Here is a 20,700-nt window from a genome sequence, read left to right on the forward strand (position 1 = left end):
CCTACAGCTAATGTATTGATATTTCTGAAAATGTAACAGCCCAGGAGGACTCGTCTTCTTTCCCAAGGTGAAGTGTTGACCTCCACAGTGCTTCCTAGTGGTATCAACCTAGGATTTGTAATGTGGTGGGGCGACAGTGGAGAATGTGACATGATCCCACATTCCGTAGTGCAGCTTATTCATGCTCCAATCCATATATCATCATCCAGCCCCTTATTCCATGTGTATTTAACTTGTGAACCACAATACAAAGGGTGATCTTTAGCTTGCATTTTATTTTTCAAATGTATTTTTCTTGTTCATAGGCCAACCTTTCGTTACTTCACCTGGTATACTTGTGTGTTGGGGATCATTGGCTGTGGGATCATGATGTTCCTGATTAGCCCAATATATGCGTCAAGTAGTATTGCATTCATGCTGATAATGTTGCTGGTCCTTCACTACGTATCACCTTCAAGCAGCTGGGGTTACATCAGCCAAGCTCTAATCTTCCACCAGGTACAGTAGAATATTAGGAAACTGTTCAGAGATCGTGTTAATTGTGTGTTCTAAACATCTATTAAATAGTCCTGATGAAAGGGCATCAACCTGAACTGTTAACTGTCTTTCTCTCTCCAAAGATGCTGCCTGACCTTTTGGATATTTTCAGCATTTTCTTTTTTATTACAAATTTCCAGAACCTGCAAAATTTTGCTACCTGTTTAATAGATTCACCAACAAGCCATCATCAGAGCAACACTAACTGTGATAAAATGTATTATTCATGGCTCTAACTGCAAAACATATGATAGTCTGTTGTTGTAAACCTTTTAAAATCTGCAAATAAAACCCCTCTTATGTTGCACAAAATAATAAACACATTTGTTCATGCAATGATAAAAGCCAGTTTGCAGCACCAAGTTCCCATTTTTGCATCTTGCACGGTGAATAATGGTTTGGCCAATCGGTTTTATCTATATCCTTATTCAGTCTAATTTTCTAGGCATAAGAGACTGACAACCATACTGTGCTTTTATTTGGTTACCAACATGACTTTGCAGTTGATCAGAACATTGCCAGTGCTGTTTTAACTTGATAGCATGTGACCTACATGCTGCCTTAATTTGAATCATCTGCGACATAGAGGATGAGAAAAGATTCATGACAAGACCACTTGATTCATCAAAGCTTATCCCTTTCATATGCTGCCAGTTATTTTGAATGCCCATGAGGTCTGCGGCTGGACACTAAAAACCTATATCCTGGAAAATTTTTCAAGGTTTCATTACATTGAATTATCATGCAAATATTAATAACAATCTTTTTACAGCAAGAATATTTTCTGTTGAAGTGAAAATTACTTAATCAAACTTTTCAGTTACTGATGAGAAGCAGCATACCTACTTGCTTGACCACTTGGGGAAATAAGTGGATTTCAGTACAGTAATCATTCTAGGTTACTGTCACATATCCTCTAGCTGCGAGATTAACAGTAGGATTTGTAGAGACACACAAACTTAAATGTAGCTTTTGAAAGGGCTTATATTATTGATTTAAGAATCCGTGTGTGCCAGCAACTGTACTTGGCAGCATTCCAATCAGCTACATGAAAGTAATGTTGCTCACCAGATAGAGACGAAATTCAGTGAAATCCAGTTATGTGAAGTTGGAATCACTAAAGAAATGAGGTTCACATACACATAAGAACTTAATGCAATTAAATTTGTATTACTATTATTGTGAGGAATTAAGACGCACAGTATATTTTTATAAATATATATTTCTAGATATGCTCATTGCAATTTCTAAAATTTAAAATTGAACCAAGACCTTTAAAATGGCTGAACGTTTGTCTGTCTGTGACCCCAAAACAAAAGAAGCTTGTTGGTAGTTTCGGGTGAACTCATTCCTCGTTATCTCTGAGGAGCCAGTAATGACCACCTGTGGACTGTACAGCCCAATTTCACAGAGAGCTATGCAAAAACCATCTGCATTTAATAATCCATGCTGGTTAGAAGGAGATGCACCATCTGCTAAGGCCCCACAATCTTCCTTCACCGTCTTTGGAATCCAGACAATGGATGCACATCCTTTGTCAAAGACCTGGTGGAGAGGTGGGAGTCATGTGACATAGGCCTCTGGCTGGTGGGGCAAGTAATATTGCCTTGCTGAACTGAAAAGCTCAGTCTGCTGTTCACCATCTGACTAGCAGCTCCGCAGACAAAGAGTCCTGCCTAGGCTGAACACCTGGCCCCATCTGCTCTGCTTCATCTCTGCACACGCCTCATCGTGTAAAGTCAACATCACTGGGAAAGTGAATTATCCAGCATCAGTTTTCAGTCCACTGGCCTCCATGAGGACTTTGATTCTGGACTCAGGAACCCATGTGAAAAAATATTTTTTTTTTTCCTGTGGTCTCTGTGATGTAAATCTTTCTTTTCTCTATCCCTATCTTTACTATCTGAATGTGAGGGAGACGTTGTGAACTTTCTTTTCGCCTTTTGAGTGTGTGTAAATAAACTAGCCCTTAAAGTTCATCCTATCTCGTTTGCTATGGGGCTAGTAATAGAAAATTGAATTGCAGCAAAACTGAGGGGTTGGGAAATAAGCCACTGCTTATAAAGAGGGAAACAAATTAAAACTTTCTGTTTATTGTTGGGTGGTGAGAGGAGACATTAGTGCTGTCCATACTGGTATGGATAAATATCTACATTTTGTAATTTTTACCCCAAATACAAGAGCTTCCCACTGGCAGATTTGCTCTTTATAAATGTCCTTTATTTCACATTTCATACCAGACATAGATTTATTTTAATCACAGCTACTAGCAGTAATTCAGTGTATGCTACAAATACATTTCTGTAGTTATTAAGTTGATCATTTTACTTCAGAGTTCTGCATAAATACTTGTGTTTGCAGGTTAGAAAGTACCTTCTGATGCTAGATGTTCGTAAAGATCATGTCAAATTCTGGCGCCCACAAATTCTGCTGATGGTTGCCAATCCCAGAACAAGCACTCAACTGATAAGTTTCACAAATGACCTAAAGAAGAGTGGATTGTTTGTGCTGGGTCATGTGCAAAAAGGAAATTTGGGTGAGAAGTGTTTTTTTTTAAATTTCCTGAATGTGAATCGTGAATTATTTCAGTCTTTGCAAGTTTCATTTATTTGTTCTTAAACCTTTCGCTTCATTTTTGAGTTTGCAAAGACAAGAGAACTTCATAGAATCATACAACACAGGAGGCCCTTTGACCCACAGTCCCTTTTGAAAGTTGAATATCCTTTCACCATTTCTTCAGTTAGTGCACCTCAGATCACTACAAAAACAAAATTCTGACTCCCACCATCACTTCCCCTCAACAGCTCTTTTGCCAAACCGTTTAAAACTGTCTTCTATTTCTATCTGCTTATTTACTTTATCAAACCTCCTTGTAATTTTGCACATTGCTATTAAATTGCTGCTCTCACCTTCTCTGCTCCAAGAAGAACAATCTCAGCTTTTGTCATCTCTTAACTTATTAGTGGGGAATGGTACATCTCTTTTCAATCTGTTTTAGGCTGAAGCACTACTGTTTCAAGTGTAATATGAGCTAAACACAGAGTAGCGTTCTCTCTACTCTGTTTTGACATGAGGCTTAATGCCAACCAAAAGGAAAAACAATCTCTACTGCACTTTTGTGAAATTTCCATTTCCAAATCTTGTGGTCTTTCTGAATGTTAGCTTCGGATCCATCAGTGGTATTTTTATCCTTCTCAATTTAACACTCTGGTATGTCCCTCTGGCCACTGCAATACTGGAGTATTGTACTTCCCTCACTATGATGCATCAATATTTTCCCATGTCTTAATGGAAGTTTCTGATGTACCTCATACCTTTCACTATCATTTTAATATATTCTACAAAATGCTTGTAGTAACTCTGATATATTCCTTACTGGCACATTCTCTAATATATTTCACACCCCTCACTATAACATGTTCTGTTGCTCATGCTAGGATCTGGTTGAAAGTTCCCAAACACATTGGACCCACATAGGTTGTAGAAACTTAATTCAAACTAGGGTGCGAGTGTAGCTCGCCACTCTGTTTAACCCAATCTGCAGTATTTTCCTCTCTGCGATTTGGGAGCGGGGCCCACTTGCCGAGGGGAAAATGACGTCATCCTGGTTCATTTAAATCTTCAGGAAGGTGGGCGGACAGCGAAATCAGCTGTCCGCCCGCCGACTTGTCAATGGCCAATTAAGGCCATTGACAGGATAATTAACCTTGTTAAAGACCCTGCCCATCCAAGCTTAAGGCTGGCGGGCAGGCCAGGAACCCCAGCGGGCTCCAGATTATTCATGAAACTTCATCCACTAGCGGGATGAAGTTTCATGCCAGTTTTTTTAATAAACTTTGTGTTTCTTATTAATATGTCCCATCTTGTGTGACATTGTCACATGAGGGGGACATGTTAATAATTATAATATTTCTCTATTTTTTGACTTTTCTTACCTGTCAGTAAACTCCCTGAGACAGCACTTTGACAGTTGGGGATTCCCTCCTCCACCCCCTGCACAGGAAGTGCATAGCGCTTCCTGTCAGGCAGGCCACTGGGCGTGCCTTAATTGACCCACCCACTCAAAATGGCGGCAGGCCCCATTTCGGCGATGGGAGTTGGCTGGCTGCCTGCCCACCGCCGAGCCGGTGGGGCCCGCTCGCCCACCAAGGGCAAATTTCTGCCCAATGTGTATTACACAGTTTCCCTGATTGTTTATCTGACATTTGTGGAAATATACCAAAATACAATTTTTGAATTTGTTTTGCATATATGAATTTCTCTACTACCATAAATTTCTAGTGTTTGATTTAAACGTTGTCTTTTTATACCAAATCATGTCAAGAAAATTACATTAGCATAACAGTTCATAGCACCGTAGGAGACTTATCTGACTCATTGTGCCTTTATTGATTCTCTGAAAGAGCTATACACTTGATCGAATTGCCCTGCCTTTTCCCCATATCTTTTTATTTATTTTTTGATTTACAAATAGTTATCCAGTTCATTTTCCAACAGCTGCTATGATTTTACTTTCACCATAACCATAAAAATAGATAGTAGTTACAACACAATAAGAAGCCATTCCGCACCATCGGCTCATGCTGGTGTTTACCCTCCTTAGGTAGATCAATGTTTTCTTTAACTTCTGTTTTCTGTGCATGACCAGCTTGGTGCACTGTGTGGCCCCTTTTAAGATTGATGCAAGGCTCCTCGTGTTCACATCTTAAAGAGAATATTGCTTCCGTGTGACCTGTTTGTTGCCATGGCAGAACACTCTGATTGCTGTTTGACCGTACAACTTAGAGGGAACATTGAAACAGCTAGTTCAATCATATTTACCCACCCTGTTTCCATATCCATTTATCCAACCTTATCTTAAATATTGGCATAGTTTTTTCCACTGCCATCACTAACGCTGGAAGTGACTTCCACATCCTTACAGCTCGTTTCTAGTAGGGCATTCTTATGTATTATATTTTTAATCATCTTTCTTCTCCTTGTGTTATTTTAGTGGTGACGTTAAATTTATACCCTCTAGTCACTGATTCACCAACCAATGGAAATAGCATTCCCCATTTACCTCATGAAACCCAGTCAATTTTGAGCATCACTTTCAGATATCCTCTTAACCTTTATTCTAGTGAAACGCCCAACTTTCTCTATTCTCCTCTCATAACTAAAGCCTCTCACCCTGATATCTTAATGAATTTCTTTCTTCAGTACCCTCTGATCTTAGCATCTGTCATTCTGTGGGGCAGCCAAAACTGGACAAAATATTCTAACCATGACCTAACTCATGATTTATATTAGGTTTAGTTTTGTCTCTATGCTTTTGTACTTTATGTCCTTGCTTATGAATTTTAGGACCTTTTTTAATACAGCCATATTTATCAATTTATCCCCCTTTTAACGATTTACACCTTTTGTAACCCCTAAATGTGCATGTCTCTCTTACTGGTCCTCTGCACCTTTCAAAGTTTTCTCATTTAGTGGGTTTCTTCACCTTTTCTCCAAAAATGTATGACCTCATATTTCTGCACATTAACTTCCGTATACCTATTCTACTAATCTGTCGTCTTCCTAAGTTGCATACAATTCCCTTCACAATTAATTTCACTGACTAAGTTTGGTTTAAGCCCCTACACATAGGCCTGAATCTTCCGTTCTTTGTGCGGGGACAGGCCCCACACACCGAGGTGTAAAATGGCACGTGGTGACACCAGGCATGTGTGCCGACGTCACCGCGCATCATTCTGATCTTCAGTTCAGCAGGTGCACGCTGGAGTCAGCTGCGCACCTGCTGACCTGTCAAAGGCCTGTTAAGGCCATTAATTACCTCCTTAAAGCGATTATCAGGGCTGCTTGTCCAATCTTAAAGTTGGTGGGCAGGTGAAGCGCCCAGGTGGCCTTCACATTTCTCATGAAACCACATCCACGGGGGGGCGATGAGGTTTCATGAAGGGTTTATAAATTAAATAAAAATTTTTATTAAAGTACATAAAGATGTCCCAGCTCATGTGACACTGTCACATGAGGGGACATGTCTGAGTATTTTATTTTTCTTTTTTGCAATGTTTTATTATTAAATTAATCTCCCACGAAAGAACGCAGGCCCCAACTCTCCCTCTTCCCCCCGCCTGCATAACTAGTGCTGAGCGCTTCCAGGTGCATGTCATGCTGGGTGGGCCTTAATTGGCCCGCCCATGCAAAATAGCGGCGTGGAGACAATCGCAGGTGGTGATCAGCTCCGCGCCCGCTCCCGGATCGCCCACCCAATGGGGAGAAAATTCTCCCCATAAGTCCAGTTGAAAGAAGCACTTGTCCCAACATTGATATCTGGTGCAGCCACCTCTGTTTACATGCTTTTGGCTGAAAAATACCCAATAAGAACCATTTCTGTCTTTGAACCAACTTCTTTACCTATGCGCTTAATGCTATGTGGCAACTTGTAAAATGCTTTTTGCAAATCAAAATATACTACACCCTTTACATTTCATTTATCAATGTACTATCATTTCCTCAGAAATTTATTAGATTTATTAAACATGATTTATCTTTTCCAAATTCATTCTGGCTGTCCTAAATTAACTCTTGCTTTTAAGAGAATGGTAATTTCTGTCTCATTATGATCTTTTTGATTGGCCAGTAATTATTCAATTTATTCCTTTTTATGCTTTCTCGAACAGAACTGTTACAGAGAACAGTGAGGATCCTAATGCATTACTTTCATATCCAAGGATGTTTTGATTGTGTTTAGAGCCTCTTTTTTTTGTTTCTCCTGTGTTTTCATACTTTGTGGCTGGAGCCTTTTCTCCTTTGAGTTCTATTGATATTTTTTGCCCCAGTACCTTACCTATACTTAACCATGTTTATTATTTCACCTCATTGTCTTCCTTTCACTCCCACTGCCACACTCTTCTGTGAAAACAGAGTCAAAGTACCTATTTAATATCTTAGCATCTTTTTTAATATACTCATCCCATTGCCATCTCCTTTCTCCAGGCACAATAATCCCTTTTGTCATTTAATCTGTCCTTTCACCTGTCACAGACCTTCCCATTTGTTCCTCTTCCTCTCCTTTTCCCTGCCTTTGTACTTGCTTAGAACCTGTTACATCTCTAACTTTTTCCAGTTCTGACAAAAGGTCTTCAACCTGAAATGTTACCTCCTTTTTTACTCAGAGTCTGGCAGTAATTTGGAGAGAATCAACGACATGATGTCATCTGAAACTCTCCTGCCCACTCCCCTATCACTCCTGTGCTCACTGATCTACATTGGCTCCCAGTCAAGCAACGTTTTGATTTTAAAATTCTCATCTGTGTTTTCAAATCCCTCCATGGTCTCACCCCTCCCCCTCTCTGAAATTTCCTCCAGGCCCATAACCCTGCAAGATATCTACATTCCTCTAATTCTGGCCTCTTGTGCATCCCCAATTTTAATAGCTCCACCATTAGTGGTTGTGCCTTCAGTTGACTGGGCCCTAAGCTCAGGAATTCTCTTCCTAGGCACTTCTGTCTCACTCTACTGCTTTCCTCCTATAAGACATTCCTTAAAACATACTTCTTTGACCAAGCTTTTGGTCATCTGACCTAATATCTCCTTATGTGATTCAGTGTCATGCTTTGTTTTATAATGTTCCTATGAAGGTCTTGGGATGTTTTGTTAAGCTAAAGGTGCCATATAAGTTCACGCCCTCGCTTCTCAACCAACCAGCCTCTGCATTCAAAGGATCCTCTTCTGCCATTTCTGCCAACTGCAGCATGTTGTCACCACTGAACCCATCTTCCCCTCACCTCCCCTGTCGGCATTCTGTAAGAACTGTTCCCTCCAATGACAACCTGGTCCACTCCTCCATCACCCCCCAACTCCTCATCCCCTTCCCATTGGCACCATCCCATGTAATCACAGAAGGTGTAACACCTGCCCCTTCACAACCTCCCTTTTTACCATTCAAGGTCCCAAACACTCCTTTCAGGTGAAGCAGCGATTCACTTGCACCTCCTTCAATTTGGACTACTGCATTCGCTGCTCCCAACGCAGTCTCCTCTACATTGGGGAGGCTAAACTCAGGCTGGGTGACCTCTTTGTGGAGCACTTTCGCTCAGCCTGCACGCACGAACCCAGATCTTCCTGTTGCTTGCCATTTCAATTCATCAAATTGCCCTCAGGCCCATGTGTCTGTATTTGGCCTGCTGCAATGTTCCAATGAAACTCGAAGCAAATTGGAGGAACAGCAGCTCATCTTCCGATTAGGCACTTTACAGCCTTCCGGACTTAACATTGAGTTCAATAACTTCAGATTATGAAATCTATACTAAGTTTTGATCTTTTTCTACTTTTTCCCCCAATCCTCTCCCCCAACAGTGCCATCTGCAGCTTGTTCTTATGTTTTGCTTTCTACTATGAACACATTCTGTTATCTTACCTTTATGCACCTTCTTTAGTCTTTATCACTATCATTAACACTCTTTATCTTGCATCTATGACATCTTTGTCAAATCTCTCGAGATCCCACCAATCCCTGGCCTTTTATTTTGCTCCACCTGCTCCCTGTACACCCCCCTTCCCCCACCCCCCTTCAACAGTATAAAATCCATCACATTTCTATCTATCTCTCTCCAGTTCTGAAGAAGAGTCATAGGGACTCAAAATGTTAACCCTGTTTCTCTCTCCACAGATGCTGCCAGACCTGCTGATTTTTCCAGCCTTTTCTGTTTTTATTTCAGATTTCCAGCATCCGCAGTATTTTGCTTTTTTGTTAGTGCTATGCAAGTTGCTGTTGTTGAGTATTCCCAGTGTTTTCTCTTTTAGTTTCATTTTCCAGCATCTGTAGTATTCTGCTTTTGTTTTTCCTGTACCCTTGATGAGATTTCCTTTTTCCATCTATAATAGAACTTGCCTTTTAAAAACCTGTTACTTTTCTTTTCATGTGCCTCAAAAATCCTTTGTTACCTAATGTGTTTATAAATATCCCTTTTAATCTTTTGCTTCTCTCTATATATTTTCTATACTTTGCTTTCATTTTATAATACCAGCTCTAAATCTGTCATCACTGATTTCTAAATTTCATTTCAACCCTCATATTTGCACTCATTCTTAGAAAGCTAGTTTTTGCTAAATCTCCTTTGTTACTTGAGGGGATCTATCTAGTTTTTATTCTAATCATCTTCTGTTTCCCACTGTCTTATCTTCCAGTCCAATTTCCAATTTTTCCTGGTCCCTTATAACTCACAACTTTATTTTGCATCTACAGCTTTTTGTCAAAAAAGAATCAAAGGCTCACTGCTTTGCCCACACTTGTGTTGTAATGGTGCAGTACCTTTCTGCTGCCAATAACCTCTAACTGAGCTATGTAAATGGCACTTCTCTGATATTTCAACTCATGCACTTGTAGATGTGAATAAAAGACCATGCTTCACAAAATTGTGATATTTCATAAATATGAAATGTTAACTTTATTGTAAAATGCAATCTACAACGATATTTTAAATGTCAAAATTTGCAATGCCTTCAACTACAGTACATTATGCTGCACTTATCAGGAGCTTTGGACATCTACTTTTACATTTTTATTAATAACCACCCTAGAGCTCAGTATGACCTTGAAGCAGATTTATTGTAATAGTTTTAAGAGTCATTGTAGAATGACCCACTAAGTCTTATGAAGCTTTTATTTTCTTAGCCACGTTCAGCTGTTAAGAAAAGCCCTCCATAAACCATAATGCAGTAACTTTTTTTTTTAAAGTTATTTCTTATGCCAAAATCTGCCAACAATTTTAAATGGATTATATGGGAGAAGAATATTTCTATACTGCTGTAGTATGACGCATCCAGTACATTGAGGAGTCATCATAATTTGGATGGAGTATTTTGCATTTTGATTTGATTAGTTGTTTGATTCCTGAGACAGGGGGGGAATTTTCCAATATTGAAAATGTCTGTTCTTAATATTGAATCATACAGCAAAGGAGGAAGCCATTTGGCCCATCATACTTATGCTAGCGTTCTTTTAAAAACAACTATCAGTTCATCCTACACCCTTCCATTCCCCTTTTTTTAAAGTATATATCCACCTCCCTTTTGAAAGTTGCTATTGAATCCACTTCCACCACCCTTTCAGCCAAGTATTCCAGATCACAGCAAATCACTGAAAAATAGATTTCTCCAATGAACACTGTCTTCCCTATATGACTGCATACAATTCTGGGCACTTCTGCTAAATCTCCACATAACCTCCTTTGCCCTGAGGAAAACAATTCCAGCTTCTCCAGTCTCTCCACATAACTGAACTCCCTCAGCTCTAGTATCATTCTGATAAATCTTCTCTGCAGTGTCACCAAGGCCATGACGTCATTTCTGAAGTGTTGTGTTCAGAATTGGACATTACTCTGGCTGAGATCTAACCATCACTTTGTACTCTGACTCCATTTATAAAGCCAAGTATCCCATTTGATTTTTTTAATAGCTTTATCAACTTGTCCCATTACTTTCAAAGATTTATGTAAGTGAATCCCCAGGACTCTCTGTTCTTGCACCCTTTTAAAATTATATCATTTAGTGTATATTGCCTCTACTCATCTTCCTTCCGAAATGCATCACTTCTCTGCATTAAATTTCTCTGACATCTTGTGTTGGTCCATTTTACCAGTCTGTCTATGTCTTACTGATGTCTGTAACTATCCTCCTCAGTTTTTACTAAATTCCCAAAATTTGAAAATATGCCCTCTAATCCATATACTAGCTCATTAACATATATCAAAAAAAAGCACTGTTCCAACACTGACCTTTGGGGTCACCAATGTATTCTTCACTCCAGCCTGCTTTTTGTGTATCAACTAATTTTGTATCTTTGATGCCACTGCCCCTCTAAATCGTGATCTTCAATTTTACTAACAAGTCCATGGTATTATTAAATGCTTTTTGAAAGTCCAATATCAACTCCACTACCACCTTCAAGCCATCTCCGTTACTTCATCAAAGGAATCAATCAATTAGTCAAACCTTGCCTTTAACAAATCTTTATTGGTTGTCGTTTACAAACCATATTCTTCTAACTGATAATTTTATCTCTAATTATTGTCTCAGCTCCAGTGTTGGCTACCTGATTTATTCTTTTTTCAACAGGGTATAACATTGTTATCCCCCTGGTTGTCCATCATCATTCTAGTATCCAAGAGTGATTGAAATATTGTGGCTAGAACCTCTGTAATTTCAACCCTTGCTTCCCACAAAACCACAAGAGGCAACCCATCTGACCTGAGTAACTTCTCGACCTTGAGTGCTGCCAAATGTTTTACTACCCTTATCTATTATTCTATCCAAATTCTTTACCACTCTCTCTTGCCTCTCCTCCCCTCACCCCCCCCAAGCAGCATCATCTTTGCTTAAAAATAGATACATCTAGTTGCTTTTCCGTCCACAGTTTTTGGTCCTTAATTAGCTCACATTACCTTTTGATTATCCTTTTATATGTTTGTAAAAGCCTTTAACCTGCATATCTTTTCTCATTATTTCTCTTTGTCTCCCTTATTTCCTTTTCCTATTCTCCTTTGGACTCTGTATTCGTTTTGACTATTAAAGTTTTTTTCTGATTCATTTGAACATCAATTTCTTTAGTCACATAGGGAGCTTTAGCTTTGTATGCACTTCCTTTCTGCCTATTAAGAAGGTGCCTAATTTGTACCTGAATTATATTTCCTCTTTGAAGGCCTCATGTTGTTTATTAGACTTCTACCTGTCAATATTTGTTTCCAATCCATCCTTCTCAGCTTTCTGAAATTAACCCTCTTCCATTCAAGTTTTATCACATCAGATTGTCCCTTATCCTTTTCCACAACTACTCGAAACTTAATGGTATTGTGATTTCTGTCATCAAATGCTCTCACTAACATGCCGTACTTGTCCACTTCATTACTTGGAACTTGATCCAAACAATTTTTCCTTCCACCTTGAGCAGGAAACAAGACGATTGAGAAAGAAAGTTTACTTGTGTGCATTTCAGGAATCCCCCACCCACCCACCCCCCCCCTCCCCTTGTCTTTTCTGCTTTTTTCCTAAGTCAATATTACAATAAATGAAGTCTCCTATTATAATGACGCTATTGTTTTTACAACTTCCTGAAGTTTCCCTGCAAATTTATTCTTCTACCTCTTTCCCACTTTGGTGGCCTGTAGTATACACCCAACAGTGTTACAGCTTCTCTTCTCCCTAACTCTAAGTAAATAGGTACTATCTTTGAGTCCTCATGCAAAACATCCCTTTCTAGAGTCATAGCTACATCTCCCTGCTTATATATTTTCCTTACCTATTTATCCTGAACATATATCATGTCTGCTATTCCTTTCTCTCATCAATATTTGATGTTGAGCTAATTTCTTCATAGTTTTGAAGTAATTCTTAAAAATGAAGCATCTGTTTTATCTGGAATGAGCACAGGGCAAATAACTAATCATTTCAAAAACAAGAAGTGTATTTTTATTACCACATTGTATTTTGCATATAACCTTGCTGCATATGAAACTGTCTATGCTGATTTATTGTGACATGATATACGCCATTTATATTGCTGAGCCAAGTTCTACAAAATTGCATTTGTTTAAAATATATTTCATCATGCAACTGAGATTTGATAACTTGATTTGTGAAGAGATATAAATTTTTCCAGAATTTTTGTCGTCGTGCATATTTAATCCAGCAACCCCCATGGATGGTGGTCAGTCTTGTTTGAGAGTTGTATCACAAGTGGCAGCCATGTGGTGTCTAGATTGAGCCCGTACCCTTTAGTTGGCAAAGGTTTCACATCTTGGTTCAGATGAAAAGATGTTGAGCATTGATGAGGCCGGGGGTACCCATGTTAAGCAGCTCGTTGTTTGATTTGATAACATTTGTAGCCACCATGTAGGTAACCAAAATCCAGGTCAGTGTGAATATTTAATAAAATGACTTGATTGTAAAGAAAACAAATTACATTTCACATCCAGTCATGGTATTGAAGCTCTGCTGTTGGCCACTGTAAGGCACTGAATTGACATTAAGTGTGGTCATTAATCACACTGGTAAGACAGATAATTCAGCAGTAGCCAGGGGGGAAAGTAGTTCCCATTGCAATGCTTTTCATATACTACAATAAATTTACATCATTTTTAAAAGCACTTATCCAAACATTTGCTGCACATAATATCAAATGTCTGGTGTGATTTCAGTTTGCATTTCACAAATACTAGAAACATTTCCAATGGTTTGTCATGATTTTTTATGTGTAAATATAAGGCAAATATAACTCTTTATATAAAAAAAAAGGTGACATTACTAACTCTCACCCATATGTTTTTTTAGATGAGATGCCTTCTGACCCTCTTCAAGCTCAGTATGATTCCTGGCTAAGCTTAGTTGATGCACTGAATGTGAAATCATTTGTCAGCCTTACACTGTCTGATTCAGTACGTCACGGAGTTCAACATCTTTTATTCATCTCTGGTCTAGGTAAATAACCCACAAAAAATCAATTCATTTTAAACAAATGCTCACATGAATTTAGTTTATTCTTAAATAGCTAATTAGGACGAACTGGCATCAATATTTGTCATCTGGGTACAATAAGTTCCTGTGTTTATGCTGCCCTGTTTTATAGGTGGAATGAGACCCAATACGCTTATTCTTGGTTTCTACGATGACTGTGTTCCGGAGAATGGTTTGCAACAAATTCCAGCATTTACATGCAATAGCTCTTCCACCCTGAATGAACAAGATTGCAGCTTACAGCCCAATTTTCCACCAGCCAGAAATGCTTCATCTCCGAAAGCACTGTCAGGCAAAGAGTATGTGGCCATTATTTCTGATTCCATCAAAATGTTAAAAAATGTTTGCCTAGCCCGATACTTCTGCCAACTAAACAAAACAGAACTATTCAGTCGCAAGAACTGTGAGGTTTCCATTGATGTGTGGCCACTCAATCCGCTTCGCCCTGACAGTGCTAATTACGTTGACACTTGCAGCCTGTTTCTGTTACAAATGGCATGTATTCTTAACATGGTGCGCTCCTGGGGGTCGGCCAAACTGCGTATTTTTCTGTGTGTTGAATCTGGAAACAGTGTTGGGGAGCAGGATAAAAAGCTAAAGCAGCTTTTAAGCCAGTTGCGCATCAAAGGTTCGATTAAAACTCTGCACTGGGATAATGTTGCTGCCCTTCACTGGCACAAACAGATGGTTCAAGAAGATAGCAGTGAGGGCAATTTTGCAAATACCTTCCCATCAAATGCAATGAAAATCTCAGATGACTACTTGATGGCTGTAAACAGGATGATTTTAGAGCAGGGTGCCCATCCAGCTATCCGATTTCTATATCTGCCAAGGCCTCCTGCTGACATTACACTCCATGAAAGATATTTGGAGCAACTTGATATCATGACCAAAAACCTAGGACCCACTCTGTTAATTCATGGAATTAGTGCAGTCACCAGTACAGATCTCTAGATCATCCATTAAATCCATTAATTGTGGAGGTTAAGAACACTACCATATATAGTAGTTAATATGTTGCAAACAAAGAGGTAAATTGGAAAAGTTTGTTACATTGAAAAAAGCCTAATTATACAACAGATCACATTTAACCTGAGCAAAAGCATTGAGCTGCGTTGCTATAAAACTCGTGAGTTTAATGCTGTTTTCTTTCTCCCTTCTTATTTTTTCACACTCTTCTCAAAAAAAGGCAGTGGTGTTATGTTGTTACCCTATCCATCCACACTTACAACACCTTGTTGGCTAAAAAAAAAACCTTAGAAGCGTTGACTTCTTTCAAAAATGGGCTTTGGACTTGTCAACATATCTGAGTTACGGGTAAATGGTTCTGTTTCACTTCCAGAACATGCAACAAAACAAAAATCATGCAGATTTTATTCACTTTTCTCAGTTCTTTCCTTCATCAAATGTTGAGTTCATATGTGGACCATCTATGTTTTATATATGTGTGAAGGGATATTTGATCTTGGCGACAATAATCTGAGACATTTAGTTGACCCATTGCTAAATCTGCAGGTAATCTCAGATGGGATATTGTTGTTATAGAAATCATGGTAGGAATATTTTGTGATATGACAAATACTAAGTTTATTGTTTGGAAAATGGATCGAAGATTTGGTAAGGACTCAAAACACATATTTAACTGTGAACAAACAGTGCTAAATTTAAGAATAATGCCTCTTTGTCTATATTTAAATGGTATTTTGAGTGTTTAATATTTTTGCCATAACATTTTGATTGTGTTTCTATTACTTTTTTGTAGGAAGTTTGTTGTGACCACCCCTCAAATGATAAGTTACATTTTTTAGTCTGTTCTCCAACTCCTCAGGCTGGATTAATGTTGGGAACGGGGTTCTCGCCCACCAGTTGCAGAACTGATGGAAAACCCGCGTCGCTTCATGGGGAGCCCTGACCAAATGAAATAAAAACAGAAAATGCTGGAAAAACTCAGCAGGTCTGGCAGCATCTGTGTAGAGAGAAACAGAGTTAACGTTTAGAGTCCGTGTGACTCTTTTCTGAACAAATGAAGTGTGTGTCAGGCTCTTAAATGGCCAGCATCAGGATTTCCCTGGGTTTTAGACCTTTGGAGTTGGAAGCCCCACCCCTCCAACCCCGGAGAGCTACCAGCCAATCAGAAGCCAGCAGCTCTCCGTTGCCAGCAATGTCACCAGAAGCGGGGACTCGGGTGAGTGAGTTCAGGCAAGGGTGGGTTGGAGGCAAGGGCAATTGGATAGATTTTGCTCCCATGCCGGGTTCCTCAATTAGACGCTGCATGCCTGCCAATGAGAGGCACACATCCCACCCCCCCCCCCCCCCCCCCCCCCCCCCCACCTCTCCCTCCGACCTCCCTCCCCCACCTTTCCACCTCCAACTTAATCACAGGAGGTTTCCTGCTGCTGAGAGACTAGCGCATGGCCTTTCCTGTGATTTGAGTGGGGCCGGCTGTCAAGTTTCCCATTGCAACGGGTTGGACTAAAGGTGGTTTTGTTGGCTCTAAACTATCAAAGCAGCAGATTTACATGCATCACAGTAGAGGTTCTGACTGTAGTTCACTTAAAGTAACTTCAAAGTCATTTCTACTGGCTTAAAGATTGTAGGCAAGGGTGTTCAAGATGCCATCATGCCATGGAGCCTTGGCAACATGTACAAAGTTTTAATCGATGTACCCTGTAATTTGCATGAATTTCACCTTGCAGACATTAACATATCCTGTTTCCTGATTCAGAATGAATCCGCCAATAATGCCAACCATCAGCCCCACAAAATGCTAAACTGGCAAATCAACAAATATTAAAATATAATCATCAATTAACCTGAGCTGCCTAGGCTGGTTTGCTAGTGCCATAAGCCTCGTAAGGCCTACTGATCATAGTTTGGCCATGTGCATAAATTCACAAGTGCTAACTCAGACTCTGTGTCTGCTAAATCCTGTTCTTTTTTTTAAAGGGACAAATGAGTTTGATACTAAGCATAAGCTTGAAGTTTTAAAAAAAAATGGCACTGAGTGGTTCTAAAGATTGAAGCACTAAGTGTTACATGGCTAATGTGCTGCTGTCTTAATACTTCCACTGCCAGTAGACAAATTGTACCTCCACAGAGCTTGTAGATGAAACAATTTGAAAAATTGGCCGACGGCTTTCTTGTTTATATTAATTAATGCAGTAAGAATTAGTACTTCTGTTTAAGTACACCTTTCAGTACATCAGGCTGGTTACCTGCCCACAGATGTTGGCCTTCATCTGGAAGACTGGTGATTTCAAGCCCAGCTTCCAGTTACTATTTAAGTCTGTACAGTGGAAGTATTGAGCTTGCGCAGATTTGATGGATATCTTCAAGGCAGATGTTTCTGTATACTGAAGGTGTATCTATTTTTGCTGAATTACACACTTTATTATCTTTGGAGATTTTGTTCATTGCATACTCGTTTCATGCTTGACAGATTGAGGTTTACCTTAAAGCTGTACTTTTTTAGTACTTGGAAATTTCATAAAAATGCCAAGCAACTCTGCCTTAAAAATTACTCTTCAATCCTGAAACTTAGAATTCCTACTTGATACAGCAATATGATACCATCATAAATGTATCCAGTTTTGAAGGTCTGATGGAAAAATGCCCAGATTTACCAAATTGCTCTAGATAGAAATAAGTGCTTTAAGGTCAAATGAAAATGCAGGAGACAATCTTCTCAGATGGTTTATATGGCATCAATAGTGCACATTAGCTGTTCTTTTAAAATAAACTGTTTTAAGGGGGAGGTAGTGGTCACATGGAATAACATAAGAAAGCGAAATAATAAGCAATCAACATTGGTGTACCTTTACCACTAGCACTAGTCATAGAATATCCAAGTGTAGCAGCATATCTGATCAACATCGAATGAACAAAATCCGCAAAGATAATTAAGTGTAAGTACTTAGGTATTATTTCCATTTTTATTGGTTTAAATATACATATTTATTTTGCAGTTAAGACAGATAATGTAAAAAATCCTTGATGCATTAATGCAACTTTTAACATTAACTCATCTCTTTGGGCTATTGCATGAGGAGAGCCTTTTTCTCGAAAGCTGGACCCAGCTTGCTTATAAGGTTCCCTTATAATTTGTGAATAGCATGTGGGGCAGTGCCCCAAAAAGGAAGAAAAATCAAAGGAGAAAAAAGTGTTTTTAAGTGTTTATTTTCAGAAACAAAAATAGAGATTTTAGAAAATGTTCTGTTGGTTTTATTCAATTCTATTTTCACCAATGTATTGTCATTTTTTCCCTTCTTTTTTGCATGAATAAATGAAATAGTACCTTTTTGCAGGCAATATTGCCCAAGTATTTGAATAGATTTTGTTTTAATCCTACCCTTGGGCCCAGATTTTCATCCTGGAGTGGGCATCATGCCTGGCAGAGCCCACCCATGCTATTCTTATGTTAGAGTGAGGGTGGGCTGGAGTGGGGTGGCTAAGCATAACAGAGGCAGGCAGCTGCTGAGGCTGGCAGGTTAGAAGGCCTACTTCCATTCACTGGGACGTTGGCCCAGTTCTGTAAATGAGATTTTGGCACCCTAGCCCTCACCCCAACACCTATCCCCTATACACCCTCCATACCTCTATGCACCCTCCATACTGTCCATACCCCTCATATCTCCCATGCCCCCCACCCCCCCCCCCCCGCCCACGCATCCTCCTTGCCCACTCACCCAATATCCACTATAGACATAAATCATGAGCCTTATAATAACACTGGGAAAACTTTAAAATGCTCATGAAACTGTCAAAATCAAAACAGCCATTCAAAAACCTCTTCAAAGCTCTTAAAGCTCTTTATTCCTATTATGCACTCAAAACTCAACACAGCCATTCAAACTTCACTTGAAAAAAACACAAAAGTTTCTTTAAAAATTCATTCAAGGAATGTGGGCTTCACCCACCATCAAACAGCCATTCAAAAACTTCTTCGAAACATTTCAATCCTATTATCTGGTCATAAAACTGTCAACCAGGCAAAGATATGGTTCCATTCACAACTGTGTAAATAACCCCTGTTAAGCTTAATTCTTTAGGGGTGCTTGGAGCTTAGCCAAACATTCATAATGATATTCCATTGTGCAACTGAATAAACAAACCCTCCAGAGCTTTCTACAATAGAGTGAAGTGCATGAACAGATGGCCATCTGTTAATTTTTTTCAAAGGCCCAGTTGATGGACTTTCGATCAAAGAAATCAGGCATCTATTCATCAATTTCTAAATGTCTGGACTTTTAATGTACAAATCAAAGCATAGGGTCCAGGTGACAAATTAATTTTAATCTCAATACTATTGAATGCAGAAGAGCAGGTTGTCCACTGGATAAAGTACTAAAATTCATCAGAACACTTTCACAATGCTGGCCAATTTAATGATCAATTACCTTTTATGAAGAAAGCCCTGTGATTAATCAATGTATTAAAAATATATTTAACTTATCATACACCATAATATGTGAAGTTGTCAACACCTTTGATGTTACTTGCCAAAAGGTTCCTGACCCCAGACTAGGTTTCCCCCACGACCCATGACTCCTCTGAGGTGCTGTGAACCCTATCTTCTAACAAAACAGGCCAGGCTCCATGGAAATTGCAGGGGTCTAAAATGCCCAGCCCTGCAATGGAGTAGGCAAGGCTAGGATTGCTGTGTGCAGGCTTGCTATCTGCACCCTTATCTTGGAGCCAAAAAAAATTAACATAATGGGAATGGGGCAGGAATCCCAGAATTGGGTCCTGCTCACCTTTCTTAAATCATCACAGACGGAGGCATGAAAATCTGGCCCTTTGTGTCTGTCAATGATCCCTTAGCAGCAAATGTCTCTGTACTTTGATTTGTTATATTCTGTCCATGTAGCTACAATTTCCATCAATATTCTCCAGGCCTATGAATAATTCTGCAAATACCATAAGGAATTTTTTGCAACTTTTTGAGTTTCTGCATGTATTCATCAAGCATCAAATCATTCGTTAATGAGAATTGCAAGTTCTCTAATACAATAGTCAAAATTCTCCATTGAATTTGCATTTGAAAATACATTGGGTGCTTTACCACTATGTGTCAGTAATAGCACCTCTGTCCAAACTCCTTTGGCACATTGAAGATGGTTTATTTTTTAAAAAAATCAAATGCTCAATAATTCACTTGCATCCTATTCTTAGAAAAATGGTTTGAAATAAATTTTCATGAAATTATATTGCACTGAGCTATAAGCTAGATCAATTTGGCCCTCATTTACTGGACTGTCCAATGTAAACCTTTCTCAACCAGATCAAGTACATGAAAGTGTAGTTTCATTTCTTCACCACACACTTGCACAGAGGCTGTTCATGCTGGCATTTGCTTTAGACTTGAATCGGCAGTATAGCTTCTTATTATGTTGCTGCTGGGCCTCCTTTGTAGCCTAGAGTCTGAAGTCCTTCCCATTGGTACACCAGTTCCCAGCTTTTTCCTTCATTGCTAGTCACACTAACTCCAGCTCAGGACCTGTGTGTCTCATTATCATTATAAATGTTGCATGCTCCTGCTAAATTTACTTTTCATTTAGAAATTGGAACAGCCTGTTTTGGTTTGAAGGTGATATTCCCATACCACATTTAGAATTTTGTCAGCTATCTTGTTCTTCACAGGCACAATTCCCATAAGAGACCTTT

The 20,700-nt window shown here is 39.2% G+C and overlaps 1 protein-coding gene across 1 annotated transcript in view; it reads left to right on the plus strand.

Moving 5' to 3' along the window:
* zgc:153039 (uncharacterized protein LOC767698 homolog) overlaps positions 1 to 16,326 on the plus strand; it is a 96,450-nt gene extending 80,124 nt beyond the window's left edge. Inside the window, exons 10-13 of the mRNA XM_041208605.1 lie at positions 306 to 498; positions 2,899 to 3,073; positions 13,855 to 14,001; positions 14,150 to 16,326. Of these exons, the coding sequence (XP_041064539.1) occupies positions 306 to 498; positions 2,899 to 3,073; positions 13,855 to 14,001; positions 14,150 to 14,991 (1,357 nt within the window). The 3' untranslated portion in view covers positions 14,992 to 16,326. The remainder of the gene's footprint in view (positions 1 to 305; positions 499 to 2,898; positions 3,074 to 13,854; positions 14,002 to 14,149) is intronic.
* Positions 16,327 to 20,700: the final 4,374 nt, after the last annotated feature.

Source organism: Carcharodon carcharias, chromosome 2 (assembly GCF_017639515.1).
Source record: "Carcharodon carcharias isolate sCarCar2 chromosome 2, sCarCar2.pri, whole genome shotgun sequence".
Lineage (NCBI taxonomy): Eukaryota > Metazoa > Chordata > Chondrichthyes > Lamniformes > Lamnidae > Carcharodon > Carcharodon carcharias.